Source organism: Trichoderma camerunense (assembly GCF_050948025.1).
Source record: "Trichoderma camerunense strain CBS 138272 chromosome Unknown V8C40scaffold_5, whole genome shotgun sequence".
NCBI lineage: Eukaryota > Fungi > Ascomycota > Sordariomycetes > Hypocreales > Hypocreaceae > Trichoderma > Trichoderma camerunense.
The window spans coordinates 136390-158902 of record NW_028145365.1 but is presented as its reverse complement, the minus strand read 5'-3'; the positions used below and the strand labels follow the sequence as shown (position 1 = coordinate 158902).

General features: G+C 48.7%; 7 protein-coding genes across 7 annotated transcripts; 5 read left to right on the top strand and 2 right to left on the bottom strand.

Annotated features, from left to right (window-relative positions):
• Positions 1-1501: 1501 nt before the first annotated feature.
• V8C40DRAFT_285843 (uncharacterized protein) lies at positions 1502-2989 on the top strand (the record flags this gene model as incomplete). The annotated part of the gene is made up of 5 exons (XM_083222461.1): positions 1502-1704; positions 1772-1879; positions 1952-2133; positions 2234-2529; positions 2680-2989. The coding sequence occupies exons 1-5, from the start codon at positions 1509-1511 to the stop codon at positions 2987-2989; spliced, it is 1092 nt and encodes a 363-aa protein (XP_083075307.1). The 5' UTR covers positions 1502-1508.
• Positions 2990-3728: 739 nt separating this feature from the next.
• V8C40DRAFT_238324 (uncharacterized protein) lies at positions 3729-5670 on the top strand. The gene is made up of 8 exons (XM_083214422.1): positions 3729-3877; positions 3931-3977; positions 4025-4056; positions 4110-4330; positions 4385-4632; positions 4688-4978; positions 5032-5591; positions 5646-5670. Exons 1-7 carry the CDS (start codon positions 3760-3762, stop codon positions 5200-5202), a joined length of 1128 nt encoding a protein of 375 aa, XP_083075306.1. The 5' UTR covers positions 3729-3759; the 3' UTR covers positions 5203-5591; positions 5646-5670.
• V8C40DRAFT_168253 (uncharacterized protein) lies at positions 5636-10814 on the bottom strand. The gene is made up of 6 exons (XM_083211568.1): positions 9700-10814; positions 8575-9647; positions 7435-8523; positions 7203-7371; positions 5845-7142; positions 5636-5786 (listed from the first exon to the last, which is right to left on the bottom strand). The coding sequence occupies exons 1-6, from the start codon at positions 10653-10655 to the stop codon at positions 5728-5730; spliced, it is 4644 nt and encodes a 1547-aa protein (XP_083075305.1). The 5' UTR covers positions 10656-10814; the 3' UTR covers positions 5636-5727.
• An 86-nt stretch (positions 10815-10900) lies between these two features.
• Positions 10901-13965, top strand: V8C40DRAFT_238319 (uncharacterized protein). Its single transcript, XM_083214421.1, has 2 exons — positions 10901-11747; positions 11831-13965. Exons 1-2 carry the CDS (start codon positions 10999-11001, stop codon positions 13896-13898), a joined length of 2817 nt encoding a protein of 938 aa, XP_083075304.1. The 5' UTR covers positions 10901-10998; the 3' UTR covers positions 13899-13965.
• Positions 13966-16950: 2985 nt separating this feature from the next.
• Positions 16951-18822, top strand: V8C40DRAFT_263586 (uncharacterized protein; the record flags this gene model as incomplete). Its single annotated transcript, XM_083219482.1, has 3 exons — positions 16951-17168; positions 17228-17311; positions 17373-18822. 3 exons carry the CDS (start codon positions 16951-16953, stop codon positions 18820-18822), a joined length of 1752 nt encoding a protein of 583 aa, XP_083075303.1.
• Positions 18823-19669: 847 nt separating this feature from the next.
• Positions 19670-21042, top strand: V8C40DRAFT_168217 (HIT-like domain-containing protein). Its single transcript, XM_083211567.1, has 2 exons — positions 19670-19939; positions 20047-21042. Exons 1-2 carry the CDS (start codon positions 19867-19869, stop codon positions 20982-20984), a joined length of 1011 nt encoding a protein of 336 aa, XP_083075302.1. The 5' UTR covers positions 19670-19866; the 3' UTR covers positions 20985-21042.
• V8C40DRAFT_168200 (GILT family protein) lies at positions 21042-22057 on the bottom strand. The gene is made up of 3 exons (XM_083211566.1): positions 21692-22057; positions 21550-21629; positions 21042-21454 (listed from the first exon to the last, which is right to left on the bottom strand). The coding sequence occupies exons 1-3, from the start codon at positions 21938-21940 to the stop codon at positions 21100-21102; spliced, it is 684 nt and encodes a 227-aa protein (XP_083075301.1). The 5' UTR covers positions 21941-22057; the 3' UTR covers positions 21042-21099.
• Between the last annotated feature and the right edge of the window lie 456 nt (positions 22058-22513).

Below are 22513 nucleotides of genomic sequence, written 5' to 3'. Positions count from 1 at the left end.
TGTTCCAGCACCCTGAACAGCTAACCTATTACTGTAGAAACAACTGCTTTATTGCAAAATTATCAAACTGTGAGCTGCGAGAAGAAAAAAAAAACAGAAAGAGAGAGAGAGAGAGAGCCCGCAAGCTGAGGACAGAAAAACCGAGACCGAGAAGATTTCAAACACCCACGAGTCAAATTATACGCCTGTTCCTTAAGTGCTAAGTGTCTGCTACTATAGCTATATTTTCTTTAATATTTTCTACTATATTTATAATTACCTCATAACTACCACTATATCTATATTTCTCTATCAACTACTACTATAGTTAAATGGTAAAATTCTAGCTGAACAGGCGTTCCCCTACAAAAGCACCACATGATGAGCTGATTAGGTACCCATATTGCTGAATGTTTTTACTTGTTCATTTTGCCGTCTTCTTTTTCTGTCCTCCCCTTGTCCCGTCCTATTCACGTCATAGTCTGGTAGGAAGCTGAATGACGAATACCACAGAATAACACAATCTCGCTTTTGCCACTTTATCAGCCAAATATTGACATCCCGAACCAATATCACATCCGTCACAAGCCCCCAATCATACACAAACGATCGGGATCGCCGTCCCTTACATACGAACCAATCAAAAGTTATCCTGGACTTTCACCGACCGGAATCATTGCAATAATGTCTTTCAAAAAGAGTTGGCTAGTCTTTTTTCGGTCGCTAGTTGACTCTTTGCCGCGGGATGGACGGCTACCATTGGTCAAGCTGAGTCAATATTTCCATAACGGCACTTAGTCTCATCAGCTGTCATAAGGATTCAAAACACCACCGCAAGGTATATCCAAATCGAGAAGACAATGGCTGGCTGAATATTTATGTAAATAATATGAAAGGTATGTAAAAAATATGAAAGACATAAGACCTACTTTTGATAACCAAAGTGGTCATTTTGAAAACTGGTCATTTTCAGACCAGCCAGAGCTGATATTGAGACGAGGATAAAAATGTAAAGCTGTATCGTGACACCTAATTTATAGAGTCATATATGTATAATTATAGATAGACCAGCTGAAATACAGATGAAGTTCATTGTGTTATTTGTTGCGCAGCTCAGTCTAGTGCGGCCGAGGCCTCAGCTCGCGATATTGTCCCGTGTAAGTGGCGTTTTGATAGACAGCTGAAGGCCTGAATAGGGATCAATATTTTATTAATGATATCACTATTTTGAAGCCATTGATATCATGAGGTAGAAGATCATGGAAACCTGTGTCGTGTATGTCATTATTTTATGTAATTCAGTGGAAAGAGGGCGTGAAGATTGATGATCTTTGCTAGAGGAGTAGTTGATGGAAGAGAGGGGGAAGAGGGCAGAAAGCGAATATATAAAGACTGAAAACCTCGCCTTTATTCCGCCTTCTCCTTCATCAACTCAAGCCAAGAAACATACTCACTGAGATCATATCAATCCATTACTTCAAACATATCATACTCTTCACAGCCTTCAAAAGAAGACTCTGTCGTTCAAGATGTCTACTACATACAAGGTCTTTTTCACCAACTACTCCGGGTTCAACAACAACTTTGCCTTCTTCAGTGCCACTCCCATCGTTACCAACAACGGTGGCAGCCCTGTCTACGGCAACATCATCGCAAGCCAGTATGTCCCGGCTGATAATGGCGATACCACCTTCGAAATCGACGTAACTCAAACCTACTATGCTTGTAGGAACCCACTACCCTTTCCCCCCTTTATCACTCTTTGGACTTGCTAATTTGAGCATCTTTTTAGGGACAAGCATCTCGCCAGTTCCTACCAAGGATCTGCCGGGCTCGAATGTTGTCACAAAGATCAGCAACTCGAAGCTCGCGACGCTGGGAAAATCTGGCTCGCCAGGAAGTACGTGTGATGTCAAAGTATTAGCCTCGCAATTGTGAATGAATCAGCTGGCTAACCTTGATTTCCTCTTAGGCACCTTCAAGCTGGTGAACAGTGGCGGCAACCCTACCTTCGATGGTAGTGCGACCAAGTACGAAGCTCCCGACGGAACATACCAGATTGCTTCTGACCCCGGTGCTTTCCTACCGGACCAGAATTTCATTTGCGGTCTAGGTTCTGTCGATAGCAATGGTCAAAGAATCCCCGTTGCGACGGTAAGATGGCACATATTGCCCCATCCTTGGCGTAGATTAGAATATGCTATGAGAGAGAAACACAACAGCAAGGCTAACAATCAGCTGTGTCTTGATACAGTTCGCTGCCCAACCCAACACGGTCGCAACCATTGCGCCGGTGGTCAAGTTCTACATTGCTCAGTTCGGATCTCAGCAGGGTACTGTGATCAACGTGTCCATCTTGTCTAACAAGGCCGCCGAAATCGACTTCACCGGCAAAGGCGTCCATGCGGCTTTTGTCAAGCAAGTGTCTGGAGGCGGCTGGGAGATCAAGTACGGCACTGCCGCAGCAATGCTCGAGGCATCCCAAGCCTTCACCGCTAAGCAAAAGAGGTCGCTGCTGAATGCTCGACAGCAGGACATTGCCAAGCTCATGTACGTTTTGCATGTATGCCTTGGTCCCTGTCTTAAACCAAGACCCCTCTCCCCCAACATCGCACGTCCTGTTGAAGAATAAACATAAAGAGTCCTTTTATAGAAATCACTTCCTTGTAAGCAATGACATGCTAACATAATGAAACATAGGGGGCTTCTGCAGGCGAACCTGGAATCCAATGACGTTGACGATCGTTACTTGTGCTCGTTCAAGTGGGCTAACGGAACGACAACTGAAGAGAAGGGCGCTGCAGTCACCGGTGTGGTAGCCGCAATGACTGGGCACGGATACCATGTTCTCAAAGAACCATCGAGCCCAAACTATGATCCTGCCAACTTTGGTATCTCGGCGGTCGGATCCCCGACTATGATTGCTAATAACTGGACACAGGCTGTCAATGCACTGGGTGCTATCGCTTCTGACCCCAAGACCATCAATGCCAACCTTGTTGACCAGTAAACAGACGGTGATGGCAGGGATCAGGCAAGCAATGCTATATAAACCGGCATATCCCATGCTAGGATGTTGTCTCTTGTGGTTATATGTTTTTAAGTTCGCTCGTTTTTGCGGCTAGCTGTACCTGTATTTACCTCGGTCTGTCATTTATCTACTAGTAAATCTATATGTTTTTTTCTTATCAGCTATTCCCCGTGACTCAATACACTGCTCTATTAAAGTGAATACTGCGCTATAAGCATATGCCCTAATATGTAATTCTCTTGTCATCAACCCTACATGTCAAGTATGAACTTGTCACAATCTGGAAAGCCAGGAAAGCTATAGTAGCTTTCCACTTCGGCTCAGAATACACGACTGAAGAATTATTAGCTTCTCTATACTCATTTAGAATAAAGTAATTAAACAGTTAGTTGTCATCATAACAATCAGATCGAATTCAGATACCTCATCTACAAGCCAGTAACAAAATTACCCATCTACCGACCTAACCTTCGGAAAACATCAATTATACCGCCAGGTGACGCTCCCCAAACAGCGTTTTTTATATAATATTCGCTTATTCTATCTACCGCCTGATCGCTCCAACGACTCCATATTCTCTTAGTATTGAGAAATCGTGCTGACATACTACAATCTCCTCTTGATTGGCCAATCAGCTTATGCATATATACACCAGGTCACGAGGGCGTAAAAGAGAGAAGCTAAGATAGAATAATAATAGGCAGCTATTTCTTGACAACTGTAGGTGACAGCCTGTACCTTTAAACGCCATGAATCAACCTGAAGTCATCGATGCCAATGAGCTGGAAGTGGCGCTTCAGGAAAGGGAACAATGGCAAGGAGTTTGGCCTGCAGTCCGTGTCATGGACTTTCATGATGGGAAAATAAGTAAGTACATAACACTTCAACTCTTGGGGTACAGTTGAAGTTGACTTATTCAGCAATTGATCGTGCCTTTGAACTTGCTACCGAGCTAGAGAACTTTTTAGTATGACAACCCATGCTTAGGAAGTCTTTCGCTAACTAAAGTTGTAGAAAGAGAAACCACAAGCACAGCTACGATTAATGTTAGTTTTCCCTTCGAAGTCGTACAATTATAACTACTAACATGAATTCACAGTCTATTAGAGACTCGTCAAGTCACTCCTAGTACAAAAAGCCCTAGGCAGGGCGAGATTATTTCCGCTGCTATCAATCCAGCAATGCTAAGATGTCTCCGAAAGCACGCAGGACTATTCAACACTTTCATTGAAGCGACTTGCGGCATTGGGCACTGGTACTCTGCAAAGCACATGTGCTATAGTAATGATTACAAAGAAGACCAATACAAAAAGGATTTCGGTACTGCAATTCTCGTGTTGTAAACAGTCCGTTGTAGTAGCTAACACGAATTAGACATCTTCTACGAATACATCCCTCAAGAGAAGAAGCACTCGTGCACGCAACTCTCAATAGCCAAAAGCTCAGCCACATACTTCTTTCTTGACCTTCCCGGATCAGTGCTTACGCGGTTTCTCGGAAATGTAGCCGAGGATGCTAAACTCTCGACGCGCTTCTTTTACATCGATACCTTGATTGCGGATGAGGCAATGAGGACATGGCAGAAAGATATTGCTTTGAAGCGCACGGAGTTAAAAGCTCTAGTAAGATTCTATGTAAGATAATGGTTTCTATAAAGCGCCTGCTCATAGACGCCAGGACAAAACAGTCGACCATTCAGAGGTTAACAACCAATCCATCCATGAGCTGCATGCCCTGGCTCGGGAGTGGCATATACTGGCACGGAATCTGTCCGATTATTCTGCCCTTCTGAAGTTCTTCAAGAGCTGCACGTCACGATATTATGCAATCACAACTACCTGCGCGAATCTATCGGCGCGAGATATTATGACATTGAACGGTACTCTCGAATATCTAGATTCGAGTTGCCAGTCATTGACATACTTAATCTCCGACTACAGCGGTCGAACCAAAACACGGATTGACTTGGTAAGGGATGCTGGAACGATGAATTTGACTTTGTTTACTGACAGAGACATTAGCTGTACCATCTTGCCAACCAAGCAGAGAGCCAATCGACTCGGGAGCTCGCTGAACTAGCACGGCAAGACAGCGCTGCGATGCTCACCATTGCGGCAGTTACTCTATTATTTCTGCCCGGCACGTTTATTGCGGTGAGAATGTCATCATCTTTCACAGTCTTTTCAGTATAAAGGTTAACTGTCTACATCCAGGCGATTTTGAGCACCCCCATTTTTAATTTTGCGGATGGAGAGATGCAAGTTTATAGAAAGTGGTGGATATTCCCCGTCACTGTAGCGCCGTTCACTATCCTTGTGTTTGTCGTCTGGTTCGCCTGGCTTGGCCATAAGCGTGCGAAATGGGACAAGAAATAAACTATCCAGATACTTCCTGACCGACTCAATGAGAGAATCAACGTACGCTGCCGGTGAAAGCAGACGAACCTTGTCAGCAACTGGTTAATACCTTGGATCGTAATGGCGAAGGGACAGCTGTAATTGCTACATCTATACTTCTCGCTCCATATAGTCATATCATACAATCTCTTGCCGTCTAAGCACCAAGATAGCTGTGGTCTGTGGTTAGGAACGAAGCCTGTTTCCGTTCCGATTTAGTTATGCTAATGTAAGGACAGATGATGCTATGAGGAGAAACATCATCCAGGTCCCATTACGCCCATTAATAGACACCATAGTCGCCGACCACGAAGTGATTTGTCATTCAGCCACATGTTCAGCCAGAGCTTCATCCAAAGCGGACTGCGTAACTGATACATCTGTATTTGTGAGCATGTCAGCAAGTAAAGAGTGTCTGATTAAGATAGGGAATCATACCGTCCAAGTCACTAAAGCTACTACCCATGCTAGGCGCATCCTCACCATTTTCTTGGGTAGTCTCTGTGTTATGATGAGGAGCAGGCAGCGCATTGTACGGTTGAAACGCAGGCTCCCACTCGTCGTCTTCCCCTGCTTGCTCATTCATGCGCCGCCGCAGGCGTTGCTGTCGTACCTCCATGTCTTCTTTTTCTGCGTCTTCGTCGAGCTTCTGGTAACTGCTTTGGGCCACAACAGTAGCGGGCCGGCGCCGCTCATTCATGCGCTGCCGTAGGCGTTGCTGTCGTACTTCCATATCTTCTTCTTCTGCATCTTCTTCGCGCGTCTGGTAACCACTGCGGGCACCATAGGCCGGTTCCAGCCCGGCTGCCACTGAGGGAATGGTCCGAGGAATAGGAGGGGGCTGCATGGGCTGGCGTTTCCTAGCCTCATTGGCCTTTGCAATCTTATCAAATTCCACATGGCCAACTCTCTTGAGACGGGGACTGAAGTCTTCTTCTGCATCAGCCGTTTCTTCTAGGTACTTAACCGAAGAAGGCCTTCTAGCCACATCCCTAGCAATTGCGTCGCTAACTGCCTTAGCTGCTGCTTCAGCAACTGCATGTTTCCCCCTTAGTGGTCTTTCGAGAATGCGAGAATCGTCTTCTGCCCCAGCCGTTTTCTTTGGGTCCTTAACCGAAGAAGACGATTTACCCTTTGGCGCAGCAGTTGCGTTGCTAACTGCCCTATTTGCTGCCTCAGTAACTGTCCCCTTCCCAGTTGGTCGCTTTCCCAAAATCCGAATGTCCAGCACTGCAACATCTTCTATTTCGAGCCTAAAGGTGCCTGGCCTAAGGCTTCTGTGGAGACGCGGTTTAATGATATAAGATTCATTCAGTGACAAGCTGCTGCTAGCATGAGACATCCGGCTGAGTGAGACAGGCACATCCGACCTGTTTAAGAGGGCAATGCTCTCACGAGCGGGATCATGATAGTAGAGTTCGCACCACAACGGCGGCTGTGCTATCTCACCTTCAGCAGACTTGAATATCCTGAGTGTACATTTAGCGTCTATCAAATCCTGAGTTATAGCCATGACCGTCTGTTTGGGGCTAATTGGGGAAGCCCCATCAGCGCGGAGTTCGAGCCATTTATAATTACTATCGTCAGAGTTTGAGAAAAAATTGAGATGCGCAATAAGAGGCCGTACAAGGATACGGATACCCTTTCTGTAATTATTATCATCGACTTGCAAAGTCTCAAGCGGAACGTCGTCAATCTCTGGTTCGGAAAGGGGCTCAACCTCCCGCTCCTCGAGTCTGGTAGCCACATGATATGTCAATGCGAATTCCGTGCATATTAATAATCTGAAGACTTACATTTGGTTATTTAAAGTAGCCAGGCGCATTTGATAGATCGTAATTTCCTGACAGAACGTCACGCTATAACCGGGAGATTTGATCTTCTCAGTATATAGAAGGTGTTCCTGTTTGAGCAAAGTGGACTGTAGACCCCAATACATATCGGAAAGCGAGCGAGAATGGAGAGCTATTATTAAGGATAGTTCAGCACCTTGCCTTCCTGGTCCAGTCGATGAATAGAATGACTTACGATTATTCATGGCATCCATAGCATGATTCTGGCCAAACGAGTAAAGATTCTTCTGGAAAGAGATTAAGGCGTCCTTGCACATACTTAATAAGTTGGACAACAACGGGCTCTGTGTTAGTTTCGAGATATGGTTGCCAAGAATGGTATCCATAGCCTGAAGGATTATCTCAGGCTTTTCTATGTCTCCATCCAACTGCTGGGAGTTGATAGGGGCAGGACTGGCAACTGGGGTGGGACGGATGAGGTTCAACGTCGGCCGATCGCGCTCGCAAGACGGATCTCGAGATCTGGACGCTGACGCATCAGTAGCCTCTTGTGTAATTTTTATCCGTCGGATATCGTCCGGAAATATTTCGTTGTCGATTCTAACATCTGCATTAGGATTGTCATTGTACTCCTCCTGGACCCCCTCATCAGGTCGTGTCTCGATAACAACCACATCATCGGCTGATTGCCGCTGCCATTTGTCCACCACCGATTCGTTAAGGGAGTCTTTGCGAGACGATATTTCATCGGAAGCAGTCCTTTGCGCTATCATGGACTCGCGATAAGACTTATCTGCGGCTTCCAGAACGACGTCCATGTCAGAAGGTAAACCTCCCCGCCCGGTGACGGTCTCACCCTGTGAGGCATAGCGAGCAAGGTATTCCCCTACCCGATGCGTGTATGTCCCCTCTTGTTCATCATCTCGGTGCGGGATTTGAACTCGGAAAGAAAGATCGTTCTCATCATCGGGAAGACGGAGAGAAATAATATCTCCAGAGCTTAACCCCTGTGAAATAGGTCGTTTATCCTGGTATTTTGAGGGAGAAGTCAAAAGGTTTTTGTTGATGAAAGTGCCATTAGTAGACATATCTTCAATCATAACCATGCCGTAATCATTGACGTATATCCGGAAATGCATGTTGCTGATTCTCCGCAGCGGATCATTAACGAAGGCAATATCACACTTGTAAGGATGTCTTCCAAATGCAAACCCAGCTACAGGGTTTTTAGTTTGGCTTGACAGCCTTAGTAAAATGGCGTAGCCACCATAGTTTGTGGTGTCAGGCTCGAGGAGGCTCGGGTGGTCCTCCAGATCCTTTTTGGCTATAAAATTGTCAACCTCATCCTTACCAAAACTGTCGGCCTCGTTCTTACCGATGATGTATGGCGATCCTTTCATGGCCAGCTGCTGGGCCTCATTGCCCGCAATCTCTGAATGCGGATACAACACGCAGATAATATCTGTGACGTCCACCAAGTCGCTTCGCCAAGACTGGTAGGCTCCAGACTCAATGACCATGTTTAAAAACTCATCATCCTTGGCTTCGAGGTCATCGTATTGCCTTGGGACGAAATTGAGATCAAAATCTGTGTCAGGAATTGGGATACTTTCGTCCGCGATGTCATTATCCACGTCGTCATCTAGCTCCATGGCGCCCTCCGCCTGGTTCGCGTCGCTCCCATCCGCTCCATCTTTCATTATGACGTCTACCTCGGAGGCGATGTGAGATAGTTTTCCTAGATCAGTACCGCCAATTGAGGCGCTGTTTCCTTCATCGATATTGACGGAATCACTCTTGGTGCCATCATCCAGGTCCTCATCATCATGTTCCAAGACTGCGGCGAAGCGTAGGGTTAGAAGCATCAGTACTTGTAAATGTACCGCAACATGCCGAGCTACAGCCTTGGAACGGTCTTTGTTACGCTGTCTTCTATTCTGATGAGAACTCATGTCGTCCGAGTCGGAAGAGTTGTCAGAGAGGTCCAAATCTGAGCTGTGAGGATTGGGACTCGTCATTTCTAAAGTTTTCCTAGCTCTTTTGCTAGCCTCTTGCTTCGGCTGCCCTTTTCGTCGTTTAGGGAACATCGGCTCGTCAGCGTTCCCTTTGTTTTGCACTTCAAAACAGCAAAGAAGACAGTCGTCTGAAGCTCTCGGCTCTTCTGTTTTGCTCTGTCGTGAAATGGCTTGGAGTTGTTCGTTTGTGAAATCGTCACTATGAGATTCTTCCAGGTGAGAATACAAGGCTTGCGGGCTGCTGTAAACGTCTTGGTTGAATTCACAGACGGTACACACCCAGCTAGATGTCAGGTAAATTTGCTGATGCCATCGCGAGTCGTGCAGTTCCATGTGTGTAAACCACTCGTCAAAAGTAGGGTAAGCTGGGTGTGCTTCAGGGCATCCCTCCGAGAGACATATGTAAGGCTTGAGGTCTCGATCTATGTGTTGGCTGAGAGTAATTTAGCATCTTTCATCTCTAATATTTGAGACTGGCTACATACCGCCATTCACTTTCAGATAGCGTTTTTTTACTAAGTAGTTCAGAACACCAGTAGCAGGTGAAGATGCTGCTGCCCTTTTCCGTTGCGGGTAGTCGCGGATAGTTGCCTTGGTTTACCTGAATCGACGACGTTTTGTGAAACCTTGTCGATGCCTCATCTGGTGGTCTGAGGCGATTTCTGATCTGATACATATTGACACTAGACAAATCAGATAAAGATGGTGCAGAAGGCGGTCGTAAAATGTTAGCTAAAACTGGATTCTTGGGCATCACCGCCAACTGGATGACCGGATTGCTTGGCTGTGTCTCTGCATTGGGTACTTCATGGATGGGTGCCAGCCCTATGCGTCGTTCTCGGCGAGTCTCGAGTTTTTTATGACGAGAACCAAAGAATAGCATCCTCGCATATCTGTCTGTCATTGATTTGCTGAGATAGTTTTTGAGAGACTGGTGGGCACCCGGATATAAAGCTTGCACGGCGTTGGCACATAGAAATGCAAATAAGCTTAGATCGAGGCCCGCAGCGAATTTCTTAGCTCTAGCATCGAACTTGCCACGACCGGACTGGCGAATGGTGACCCCTAGACGATTCAGTCGAGTGAGGGTATCGTCTATTGATTTCAGAGCTGCCGTTGGAACTGTTTCTCCCTCCCCTTGGCTAGACGTATCGGCCACACATTGCTGCAGGCTGCGACGGAGGACATCCAGCAACCGAGCGACGAGATCTTGAAGATCCGGATGATTTCGGAGCCTTGTGTCTAGGCATTGGCTCTTTCGAGCAAAAACGCCGAGATGTGCTGCCCATACTGCGAAGCGTTGTTGAAACTCGGCGCATAGTTCGACAGTTGAGACTTCGGACTGCGTGTTCTGAAAGGCTTCTTGCAGCTGGTAGAAGAGACCTTCACACTCATAGGCTAGATTGTAGAGGAGGTCTTCGCCCTCAGAATTACCTAGCATGCTGTTGTAAATCTCATGTTATGCATTGATTACTAGATGTAGATAAGACGGGTTGAGGTTGAAGTCGTTATTTGCCTAGCAGTGGGAGCAACACCCATGTACGCTAAAGCGGGGAAGGAACAGCTGTGTGATGCGGCCCCCAATTTGAGCGTTTTGAGGTGAGGCCATCTTCAAAGGTATATATGTACCTGTAATCCCGGTCACGGGTTATCAGTACGAAGGATTCGACACCACTGCATGTACCAACCATCAACTGCCATCTCCACTGTCCTATCGCTGAGCCTCATCTCCTCCGCATGTCACTCAAGCCACCGACCCGAGCCTTCAATACTCCATCTCTGAGATGCCATATCTCATTGAGTTGAACGAATGGCGCTTGCTCCGCGGCATAGGATCTCTCCTAGACCACCGGAAAGCGCCATATGTTCACATGCAGTCACGGCCGTTCAACGATTTGAGAGATCCCAACGCCGACTTATTCGAGGTTGAGCTTCGGCGCGCATTCATAGTCCAGGAACTTCCTCGGGACCTGAATTCGAGAGAATTTGAGGAGTGCCAAGCAAAGCTAGAGAGCCTCTGCTTGTTACTGGACAGACTTGTATTGGACAATCTTGTGTCGAATCGCCTTGCGTGGGGTCAAAGCCATAGCCATGAAAAGGTCTTCCCCCGGTTACGGGCGTTAACCACATTTCTAGAATCGACATCTGAAACGGTTGATCTGGCGATTGGTGCTAACAGAACCCTCTTCAAACTTCCCAACGGTGCCGAGCTTGGTAGGTGTCTGCAGGTTGTAACAGAATGCAACGATACTCTCAGCAGATTGACTGCATCAGCACCTCAAGAGCCAACTATTCAGCCTCTCCAAAAACAGCAAAAGAAACGGATGTGGAAGAAGGCTAGAATACGAAACCGATCTACTTTTGTTCTTGGGACTCTGTTCGAACACTTTAGATGTGGAACATCGCACGAGGTATTATTAAAGCTCACCGAGGACCCCGACGAGGATTCGGTTTTGCCGAGCTTGCAACTCATGCTCTCACCATGTCCAGAGTTGGACCTGTGGCAGGAGGTGCAGTGCGAGTCTGTTAATCTGTATGTACACCCGACCTACATTTTTCTTAAATACCCGCACTTGTTTCTTTCCCTAGGTACGTGTCAACTCACCAAGCGTTCAGTGGTGAAACTTCAATTTCTCGTATTCCCGATATCTGTACAGACATCCGACAGCACACCGGTCAAGGAAAGGCATTAATGCTTCTTATTGAGAAGTATGGGATATTTGGCGCCTGGGCAAATCCTACTTCCTCCGGGCCGGACCCCTCATCCAAGGAATCTCTTAACCAGCTCATCGAGAAAGGAGCTTTTAAGCCTCTAGATCTCCATGCATTGATTCATGGAGCGTCACAGCAGAAATTTAGCACAAAGGATAAGCGAGCTCTGGCGGTCAAGCTTGGGTTTTGCCTCATGGATTTCTTCGACGCCGACATCACCTCTAATAGGATCTATTTCTTGAATGCCTCGAAGCCAGGTCCCAAAGAAGGGCTTCCCTACTTGGCATTTGGTTCGAAGCTTCCGGCAACAGCCGATCCATATAGCTTCCGAATGGGCCACCCTGCACTGCTATCCTTTGCAAAGCTCCTGTTGGAGATTGACTTTGGCCAATGTATCGATCTGGAGATTAGCCCCTACAATAACCAGAATCAAGTCACCTGGGCTAAACTCGTGAGCTACGTGGATCGCCTCGAAGAGGATAGAAGCGACTCATATCTCGAAGCCATTAGGGCTTGTCTCCACGTACATCGCAAGATAGCTGAGAAGTTGAGATCTCGTGACCTCGACAGCAAGGGTGCGGACTCGAGGATACGGAAAACGCTCTACAAGGAAGTTGTTCACAAACTTGAGCTGGGACTTGCAGAGTCTATTCCCAGGCCAGCCCACAAACGGCAGCGGTCAGAGTCGCCGCCCGCGTCTGATGACCGCAACAGGGCTCAAATTGGCCACTCCTGGAAAACGGCGACACGATCTTTAGAATCTCAACCTTTTACAGCAGGAATCAAGAGACGACGGACGCCGGAACAGCATAGCTGGTCATCCCGTGCTGTCTCTGAGTCGGCTCCAAGTGAACATAGCAGCTTATCTGATCTCAGTATCGCGCATTCCGAAACCTCTTTTTGTAGCTTTCGACCCAACTCTCGGGAAGGCTTCCAGATTGCCCTCATCTGCGCACTACGGGTCGAGTTCGATGCTGTTGAGGCTCTCTTCGATGACTATTACGAACAGGACTTCTCATATTCTAAAGCACCAGGTGATCCTAACGCTTATACAACTGGAAAGATGTGTGGCCACGACGTTGTCTTGGCCTTTATGCCAGGTATGGGCAAAGTAAACTCGGCGAGCGTGGCGGCCGGATTCCGTGCCAGCTTTCCTGGAATTAGACTTGGCTTAGTTGTGGGCATCTGCGGAGGCGTACCAATTGGAACAGATGACGAAAAGGAGGTCCTCCTCGGTGACGTGATCATCAGCACAGCACTGGTCCAGTTTGACTTTGGGCGGCAATATGCGAATAAGGTTGTAAGGAGGGATACCCTACAGGACAATCTAGGCCGGCCAAATGCAGAGATTCGGGCGTTTCTCACAAAGCTTTCGGGATCAAGAGGCCGAAAAACGCTGAGGGATAAGACTTCTGTCCACCTGGAGGAGCTCTGCGATAAAGATGGTTTCAAGCAGTCTTCATATCCGGCAGAAGACGACAAGCTATATCTGTCTACGTATCGGCACAAGCATCAAGACGGTTCTTGTGCCATCTGCACCAACTGCACCGGTCCAGAAGACGATGTCTGCGAGGCCGCACTGGAGTCAACTTGTGAGGAATTGCATTGTCAGGATAGTGAATTGGTACACCGTGCCCGCGTTGACAAGGCAAGGGGTGTTGGTCACTACAGAGATATACCTACCGCAGGGATGCTTGAAGCACGGAAACCTGTGATCCATTTCGGCGTCATTGTATCAGGGGACTCGGTCATGAAGTCCGGACAGCATCGCGACGAAATTGCTTCCCGCGAGAAGGCCATTGCGTTTGAGATGGAAGGAGCTGGTGTTTGGGAAAGCTTCCCGACGGTTGTGATTAAAAGCGTGTGTGACTATGCGGATAGTCATAAGAATAAGAAGTGGCAGAGATATGCTGCAGCAACGGCGGCTGCTTGCATGAAGGCATTTTTAGGAGAATGGAGGCCGGCTCGATAGCACAAGTTATAGCTATTAAATTTGTATATCAACTTATACCTACGAGCTTAAATTTTGCTAGATTTAATAGCATTGTTTACTATTAATTCCATGTAAATATCTGGATCCTTATAATGTTGTAGCTCTTGTACAAATTTGTTTATATGATTTACCTCCCGGGTATCCTTACCGCAGGGATCTCATGGTGCCCTTTTCCCTTAAGTCGGGAAACAAGGCACAGATCACGTAAGGAAACATCTGTCTTGTATTCATTCTACATGAAGCACAGATGGAGCCACAGTCGGATCGATCGATGGTTGGCCCATGAAGTCATCGACATTCATCCATGGGGGTTTCACCCACAGATCGCAGGTGGTTCAACGCACAAACAGTTCACCTAGGGCTTTTCTGCAGACGCGAGTTGCTAGGGAGCAACAAGAAGGGAGAGTGGACCCGCTGTAGAGATTGAAGCTCCGCTAGTCCACGTGGAGAAGAGGCAGAGCTGGATGTTGGGACGATTGCGGGAGCAAAATTACGCAGGGTATGCTGGTTAACGTGTCTGGGTTGATTTACCTCCAAGGATTGATAATGTCTAATGGTACTATGAACATTACCGACTAGAGCAAGAATGCCGAGGAAGCGAAGTGAACGGTAAATAAGAGGTTTGAGAGGGCTTGCTTAGCTTTTGAGTGTTTGAGTGACACGTTTGACTCTAGTCGATATCGTGGCTTTCGATATACACGTTGCCAGCAACACATGGTGCAAGATACTGATGTCATGCTGCTACCTAGTACTCAGCAATGACCACTGCCGAAACAAAACAAACAACATCAAGTGGATTTAAACGTGATGTACTCATCTCATCGACAACAGCTCAATTGAACTGAACTGAACTGAACTGTGTCTTTCTGTGAGCAATTGCCCTTGCAGACGTGCTTGGCAGAGCTGCAGAAATCAGGCGGGTTTCGCACCCCCTGCCGGCGCCATCCGCAATATCCCTGCTCGCCAAATTTGCGACGGTTAGGATATTTTTTTTCTTTCCTGCGTGCTAGCGAGAGCGAGATTGGACGTTTGTTGATCGTCGGAGAAAGAGAGGGCAAGGCTGTTTCGAGTGAAAGATGATGTTCCTGACTACCGAATCCCTCGCGCAGGATACATACGAGTACTGGTGCGGTAGTCGTGTATGGTGTTGCGTTTCGAGACAGATGCTACTCGTGCGGTACCTGACATTATGCGAAATAATGGCTGCGGCATCGACAGGGAGCAGCATAAGCCTCACGTACTGCGCTGTACCGTACCGGTCTCGTATGTTCCATAATCTGGATAATACCCGATGGTGGAGCTGGGCCTCCAATACGAAGTTCCATGCGTACGTGTTTTTGGCCGGTGAACGGCAATGGGTACCGCAAGAGCCCGCTGAAGATTCGCTTCGATCACTCGCGATGCACTGCAGATTCCCAAAAATCCACTCGAGTATAAGCGCATGCATCTGTGGCACCTCACCTGAGGTTGATCGGGTTCGGGTTCCTGTGCAGCGTCCATCCACATCGACCTCCCTTCAAGCTTGGGCATAAACTCTCACCAAGCTCGACCCCTTTCGTTTCCACCTCAAACTGCAGCAATGGGCCAATGGAAGCGCTGTGCCTGCGCCTAGTCGACGCTAGACAGCTTCAGGACCTGCCTAATGCCGCCCGAACTAGCGGCGGTCCAGCACTATCGAGCGCTACAGCGGGTGCCTATTCGTGCTAAGCGTGCTAAGGGCGCTACTCCAGATGTTCGTTGGCCTCGTTGGCCCGAGCTGCAGAGTGCTGGGAATCAATCAAAACAAAGAGGCACATAGCGAGAAAAAAAAAAGAGTGCAGCAGAGCCCGAAAACACCATCACCGCAACTTGTTCCAGCCATCTGCTTTTGCTACCCAAGTCCAACCAAGTCTTACCTGCAGCATCCACTTCCACTCAGCCTGTTTTTGTTTTATTTTGTTTCGTTTCTTCCTTTCAGCCTCCCTTTATCTCTCTCTCTTTTCTTTGATACAGAGCAACAATCGTCTTCTTCTTCTTCTTCATCTTGGCCTCCTTCAATCGTTGGCGCTAGACCAGCATCTTGTCTCGCATCCTCGCTTGCTGCTCCACCTCGAGGCCACCCCCTCCCTACTAATATCCCACGCCCTAGCTTCTCTGGGTCGCTTCGGCTGCCAGTTTCGTGTTTCCCCAAGGAAGCCGTTTCTTCGCCTCGCCTAAGGCCTTGAATCCCTCTTCTTTTCTCTTCTCTTCGTCCCTAGGCCACTCGTTTTCCGTGCATTTTATTCTCGCCAAGCTTGCCCACGGGGTCGCTTCTCCCAGCGTCGACTCGCGTCTGACCTTGGAGCTGCCTGGGCGCGATACAAAAAAAGAAAAGAGAGGGAAAAAAAAAGACAAGGAAAAAACAAGGTCGAGATTCGCCAGGTTCGAGGCGGTCGGAGCACCACGGAGCGACTTGGACCAGCAGCAGATACCGCCAAACCGCTGCTTCGACTCACCGGCCTTCTGTCACCCTTTCCCGGGCATCAAGCTTCGCCATTGGGCCTTACCTTCTTTTATTTTTCAATTGTTTTCTCGCAATTGCTAGCTTTCATTCATCCCTTCGACGACAAACTGCGGCTTCCTTTCCTGGATCGTGGTTGTTGAGCTTTATTTTTCTTCGCTTCTTGTATCCTGGTTGTTGCTCTTCTCTCGCCACGACTTTTCCCGACATCGCGTTAATCTAATCTTGCTCGACTTCGCACGACATTCATTCAATCGCTGCCTAGAATTTTAACTGCGTAGCTTTTTTCGACTTTTTGGTTACCACGGTCGTTTTTGTTTTCAGCTTGCGTTTATAGCATCTGGTTCCGGCAGCAACACTTTACGAAACTCGTATTCTCCTCATCTCGATACCGCATTGGTGCCGCGACCTGCTCGACTCGACCTTCTTTCGACTCTCTGCGGTAGTTTTCGGGCTTTTTACATATCGAGACATAATTTCAGCTTTCCGCGCGCTTAGATTTTGGGACTCGTTGGGCATTCCTTGGCCACCGCTAGTTTCTCATTCGTCAAAATGGCCTGCGAGACAAGCCCGGCAAGGGCTCGTGGCCATAATGGAGGATCACAGCCGAGACACAGACAATGGACGCTCAGGAATGCATCAATAGCCATGTTGTCAGTACTTTCTGGCTCCGCTTCAGCACAAGACTGCATTTCCTTGAAGGGATCGACAGCATGCCCGGCCTTTCAAGCTGCTTCTATATCCACCAACCAGTCATTAATCGATACTTTGTGAGCTGCTTGCCCCTGTCCGGATTCAGGTAATCAAGTTACTAATGCCCGAGTTACAGCTCATTCTTGCGATATGTCTCTGATAGAGAGACTTTTGACACTCAATTGACTAGTTTTGTCAAAACCACCTATCTTCAAGACAAGTAGGCAACTCTTCCGGGTACAGCTCAGGTGTCCCAATGTACTCACCCGTGATTCCTTTAGATTCCAGTCAACGTTTGGCTGCCACAACATTAATTATACAAACCCCAGCGACATGTACGCGCGCTACACCACGACAGTTATTTGCAGCTCCATTGTCCAGATGTCTGCGGCTGGCTGCGGCGTATCAGCATCAAACTCGCAGCCCATCTGCGCCGAAACCTGTGCCGAGTACGCTCAGAGCGAAGCTTACATCACCGCCGACACGGCTTTATGCGGGAACCCTAACGGTGACCTGAATAAACTGATTCGAGCCGATTTCACTGTCTGTGCTCTCCCTGAGCAGGCCCTTTCCGGCGGCTGCATCGTGGGCGTGGATAATGAGCCAGATAACTGTGGATTTGGTAACAGCACCATTGGTCTCTGCTCATACTGCGGTGCCGGCGGCATCAACTCCACGGATACCTGTTGCTACAGTGCCGGTGCGGAATCTCGGTGCAAAGGGGTCAAGCTGCCCGATATCACCGCCACCTTGACCTTTACCGCGCCCACTTCGACCTCGACACCGACAAGTTCCCCATCGGCAGCTGCCAGCAGTGGCGGCAGCCACCTCAGCGGCGGTGCCATCGCCGGTATTGTGATTGGTTCCATTGCTGGAGTTGTCATTCTTGCTGCTCTCTTGTTCTTCTGTATTAGGATGATGAGGCGCAGACCAAGCAGCGCACAGGGTAGCATCTTCAACCAGCCTTCCCCAGCTCGCAAAGGACCTCCCATGAGCCAGGACGGCGCGGCGCTTCCCCGAGGATATGAAATCCTTCCCGGTGGTCGTATCGCGCGCATGTCTGCTTTGGAGGGTCATTCAGGCAACTCTCCTTCCCGCCACGGTAGCTCTCCTTCCGGCCGCGCGGTGCCGTATGCCCCCAAGGCTGGAGATCGCATGTCCTCGTCCGAATTTGGCGACACTCCTGAGCCCGAGACTCCCTATACATCACTCCGCGGTCCACCGATGACGTCCAGGAGACAAGGCTCTCTATCCAGTAACTCTATGCTTGGGAGCGATGTCCCTGGTAGCCCCATTGGATTTTCATCTCCCGGCGGGCTGGCTAGTCAGCAATCGGAGCAATTGCCTTTCTTCAAAGACTACTATTCCCAAGACGACATTCACCCTGGCGAAAAGGTTGCCGTCCTGTGGGCTTACCAGCCGAGGGCTCCGGATGAGTTTGCTTTGGAGCGTGGAGATATGCTCAAGGTCGTGGGCATCTGGGATGACGGTTGGGCGACGGGTCTCATGGTTGATCAGCGAGCGGAGGAATGGGAGGCGCGGAGACAGGCGCAGAGAGATAGCGGCGTATCGAGCTCGTCCGCTCCCAGAGACACTTCGCCCCAGGGCCACGGCGACCTCAAGGCATTCCCCCTCGTGTGCGTCTGCCTGCCGGAGCACTGGAGGAAGACGATTGAGGGAGACGCTTCGACGGATACTGGAGCCAGCGGTCTCCACGGGACGCCTGTTTGATAAATTCTCACTGTCGTTTGATGATGTATAAATATTTCCATCATTCCTCTTCTCCTCACCCACTCTCCTGATTTCTGGAACGACAGGATATTTATCCCCTTCGACAAATGTTGCATCATTACATATATCAACCGACTCGATTACCATCCAGATGCACACATTCCTCTTGACGAAGTACATGAGAAGCACTCTCACAATGTCCCAAATGTGGGACAGAGATTGCGCCGCGTTTTGATACATTTGCAAACGTTTTATTTTTTCAAAATACCCCACTTCAGGAGCGACGAAGTTGATGTTTAATTGGAGACGAAGCTTGAGACGAAGCAATTCGCTTAATGTTTTTTTAGCCGGATTTCGAATGGCGCGCAAGCGGAATCATTCTTGTCACTGGGCTGGGCTACATTTCTCTCTCTGAGCATGGAGTTGTGATGGAGCTGAAAGAGTTGGAACAGCATTCTACCGCTGATATAACACTGAGGTGTTGCGTATTACAGTACAGGCATGGACATACAAGGGGCGTCGTCTCAGATATACTTGCCTACTTAGTTTCGATAGCAAAAAATGGCCTTTTCTTTTGATGTGGACATTTTGAAGCGTGAAAGGAGTGAGTGACGATATTTTTGTTTTTATGATGCGATGTTTGGGAGAGATCGTGCTTTTGTTGAATGTTTTGTTTACTTGAGAATGTAAAATAGTATATGTGGAGTTTGGAGTGCCGTAACTTAGGTGCTAGTGGGCGGATCACGTTAATTAATTGGAAATCGATGTGCCATTGACTTTTCGAGTGCCCTTTGACAGCTCCCCGAGTGCATGTACCGGTACCCGTAATCTTATCGACCGCGGAGGAGGGGCACTTGAGCTTCTCCCACTTCTGCATCTCACCTTGCAACTAAAACTTGACTTTGATTCATCATCAGCCTTACCAACGGTTGAGTGCTCCAACTTCACATAATTTCTACCTCCTTTGTGGAATTTCATTGCCGAGTTAAGGATTGCCTACTTATTTTCTTCTGAAATCACGAGTCACCGTCCAATTCACGCGCAATGGACGCCGAGATTAAAGCCAAGGCCGAGGCGGCGGTGCCCAAATTCAAGCTTCTCAAGGTTCTCAACCAAGGTCTGTATGCCCACATTCTTCCTAATATTCACAGCTACATTACTTGATTCATTCCTCTGAGCCCTACATCAATACTTTTTTTTAAAATCAGACTAACAAAGAAACAGACCAAGCAGGCCGCCGCGTAGCTCTCCACGGCACAATCGACGACCAACCCGCCGTCATGGTCGTCGAGCGAGCCACGTTCCCCTCATCAGAGGTGTATCTCGCCGGCCTGCCCTCGTCGCTCTCGCGGCTGCGAAATCTAGGCGCCAACGACATTTACGCGTGGAGCATGGCCAGGACGGGGCCTGTGGAAAATGAGGTGAAACCCGATGCCGACAACGGACACGAGAATGGCGTCGATTTCTTTGCCGATTTGAAGATCAACTTGATTTATCCGTGTACAGAGGCCCACGTCAAAAAATACAGCAAGCAGGGCGTGCGGTTCGTTACGGAGACGCCCGAGATTTACAAGAATCACATCCGGCCGTTTATGCAGCAAAAGAGGGAGCAAGGGAGACTAAACTGGGTATTCAACATTATCGAGGGCAGGACCGAAGTGGAAGACGTAATCTACAGAACCAAGCTCGGCGAGGCCGGCGACGAGGGCTTCCTCCTGCTGCCGGACCTCAACTGGGACCGCAAGACGCTCGAGGGCTTGCACCTGCTGGCGCTGGTGGAGCGGCGGGACATTTGGTCGCTGCGGGATCTCAAGAAGAAGCACATTCCCTGGTTGGAGCACATCAAGGCCAAGGTCACCAGCGCCACGACCCAGACGTACCCGAGCATCGAGGAGAACCAGCTGAAGCTCTATGTTCACTATCAACCGACCTATTACCACTTTCATATACACATTGTTCATGTCGCGTTAGAGGCCGGGGCAACGCAAGCCACGGGCAAGGCCGTCGGCCTAGACAGTATTCTAGAGACATTAAAGGTGATGGGGGGAGACGACGAGGCGGGCATGGATGCGCTATCGATGAGCTACACGTTGGGCGAGGCAAGCGAGTTGTGGACGGATATCTATGAGCCGCTTAAGACGAGCGGTACAGCTTCTCGATAGCGAGAACGAGGTCGTTGACGCCAGGGCCGTTCGGGCAGTCCTTCCACTGATCGTCGTCGCGGATGCAGTAGACTTCGTTGTTGAGTCTGATGGTGCAGCTAATCGTCACGTTGGCCTAGAATAATTCGTTAGATTCATTGTCATGGCATCTTTCCACCATTCCCGCGATTTGTAAGGGCAGGCTTACATCGGCAGACCGCTGGACGCTGTTTCGCAGGAGCTCGATGCCGTGGGCAGTCTCGTCGCGGGCGGCGCATTCGTTGAGCTTGTTGAAGTCGATGGCATGTTCGAGAGCGCAGTCTTCGATGAGCGTGCGATCGGGGATTTGGGGATAGTCCTTGGTCAGGCACATGACAAAGCCCAGGTAGATCTTGGGGTCAGGATACAGCTCGTGGGCGCAGAGTTCGATGATGTTGCCGATGCACTCGGAGGGGCCGTGCTTGCAGTCGACGCCGCCGTTGGCAGTGGGCCTGGGAGTCAGTTTGTTAGCATGTGTGCTAGATGTTGCTGATAGACAGGATTGCGAGATGCCATGGATATGGGAGAGCTAGCTGGGTTGACATACTTGCCGATGTACGAGAGCTTGAAATCGACCTTGTCGTGGATTTTCTGCATGACGGGCAAGATCAAGTTGCGAAGAGCGTGCTATAGAGAAATACGATTAGACAAGATAAAGCATGAGATAATCGCGTCGATTCTTCGCATACCCTGGTATCAGGACACTTGCTGATAATGTGTGCTTCAAATGGGACGAGGCCATTGACGCTGCCGTCGTCTTGCGTCGGCGCGAGAAAGTCGGCGGCCTGCTGCGGCAGAAAGGGCACTGCGACGGAGTGTGTCCAGAGGTGAACGCCCACGAAGAAGCACATGATGACGAGTAGCAGCTCACGGGCGCGGTAGCGCCGAGGAGATGCCATGATTTGCGGTTGATGCTGATGCTGATGCTTCTCGTCCATAATGAGGGCGCGGGATGGATGGCGGTGATGGGGGTTAAGTCAAGGGCGGGTGTTTTGTTTTGTTTCTGTCTGTCGGAACAGAAGTTCTCAGTTAAAGCTGGATAGAGAGCTGGATACAGATCGACACTATCTTCTTAGACAGGAAAATAAAATAAATATGATATCCAAAATGATAGAAAAAGAGCTGACGATGGCGATGCTGCTTCTCTGGAAGCTCTTGAGCTTCGCGCGAAGATGCTGCGACGAGATTGGACGGAGCGCATAGCGTCATGGAGAGGAGCGGTTGCGTTGCTTGGGGATGGCGCTAGGCCAAAAGGAGCGAGGCCGCAGGGGTCGCCATTGTTTTGGAAGTACTCGGGTACCGATGCACCGATGCACGATATACTGGTCAGTATGTGAACCTGAGTTTTGAGTCGGAGGACAAGAAAGCAAAAGAAAATCGTAGCATTCTACAGGTTGATACCCAAGGTAGTATTTAATGTCATGGTCTATACTCCGTACCTCGTGTTTGACATCTTTTCATGGTCGATATCTATTTATAAACTACTGCTAGTAATGAGATAAGCAGTGATG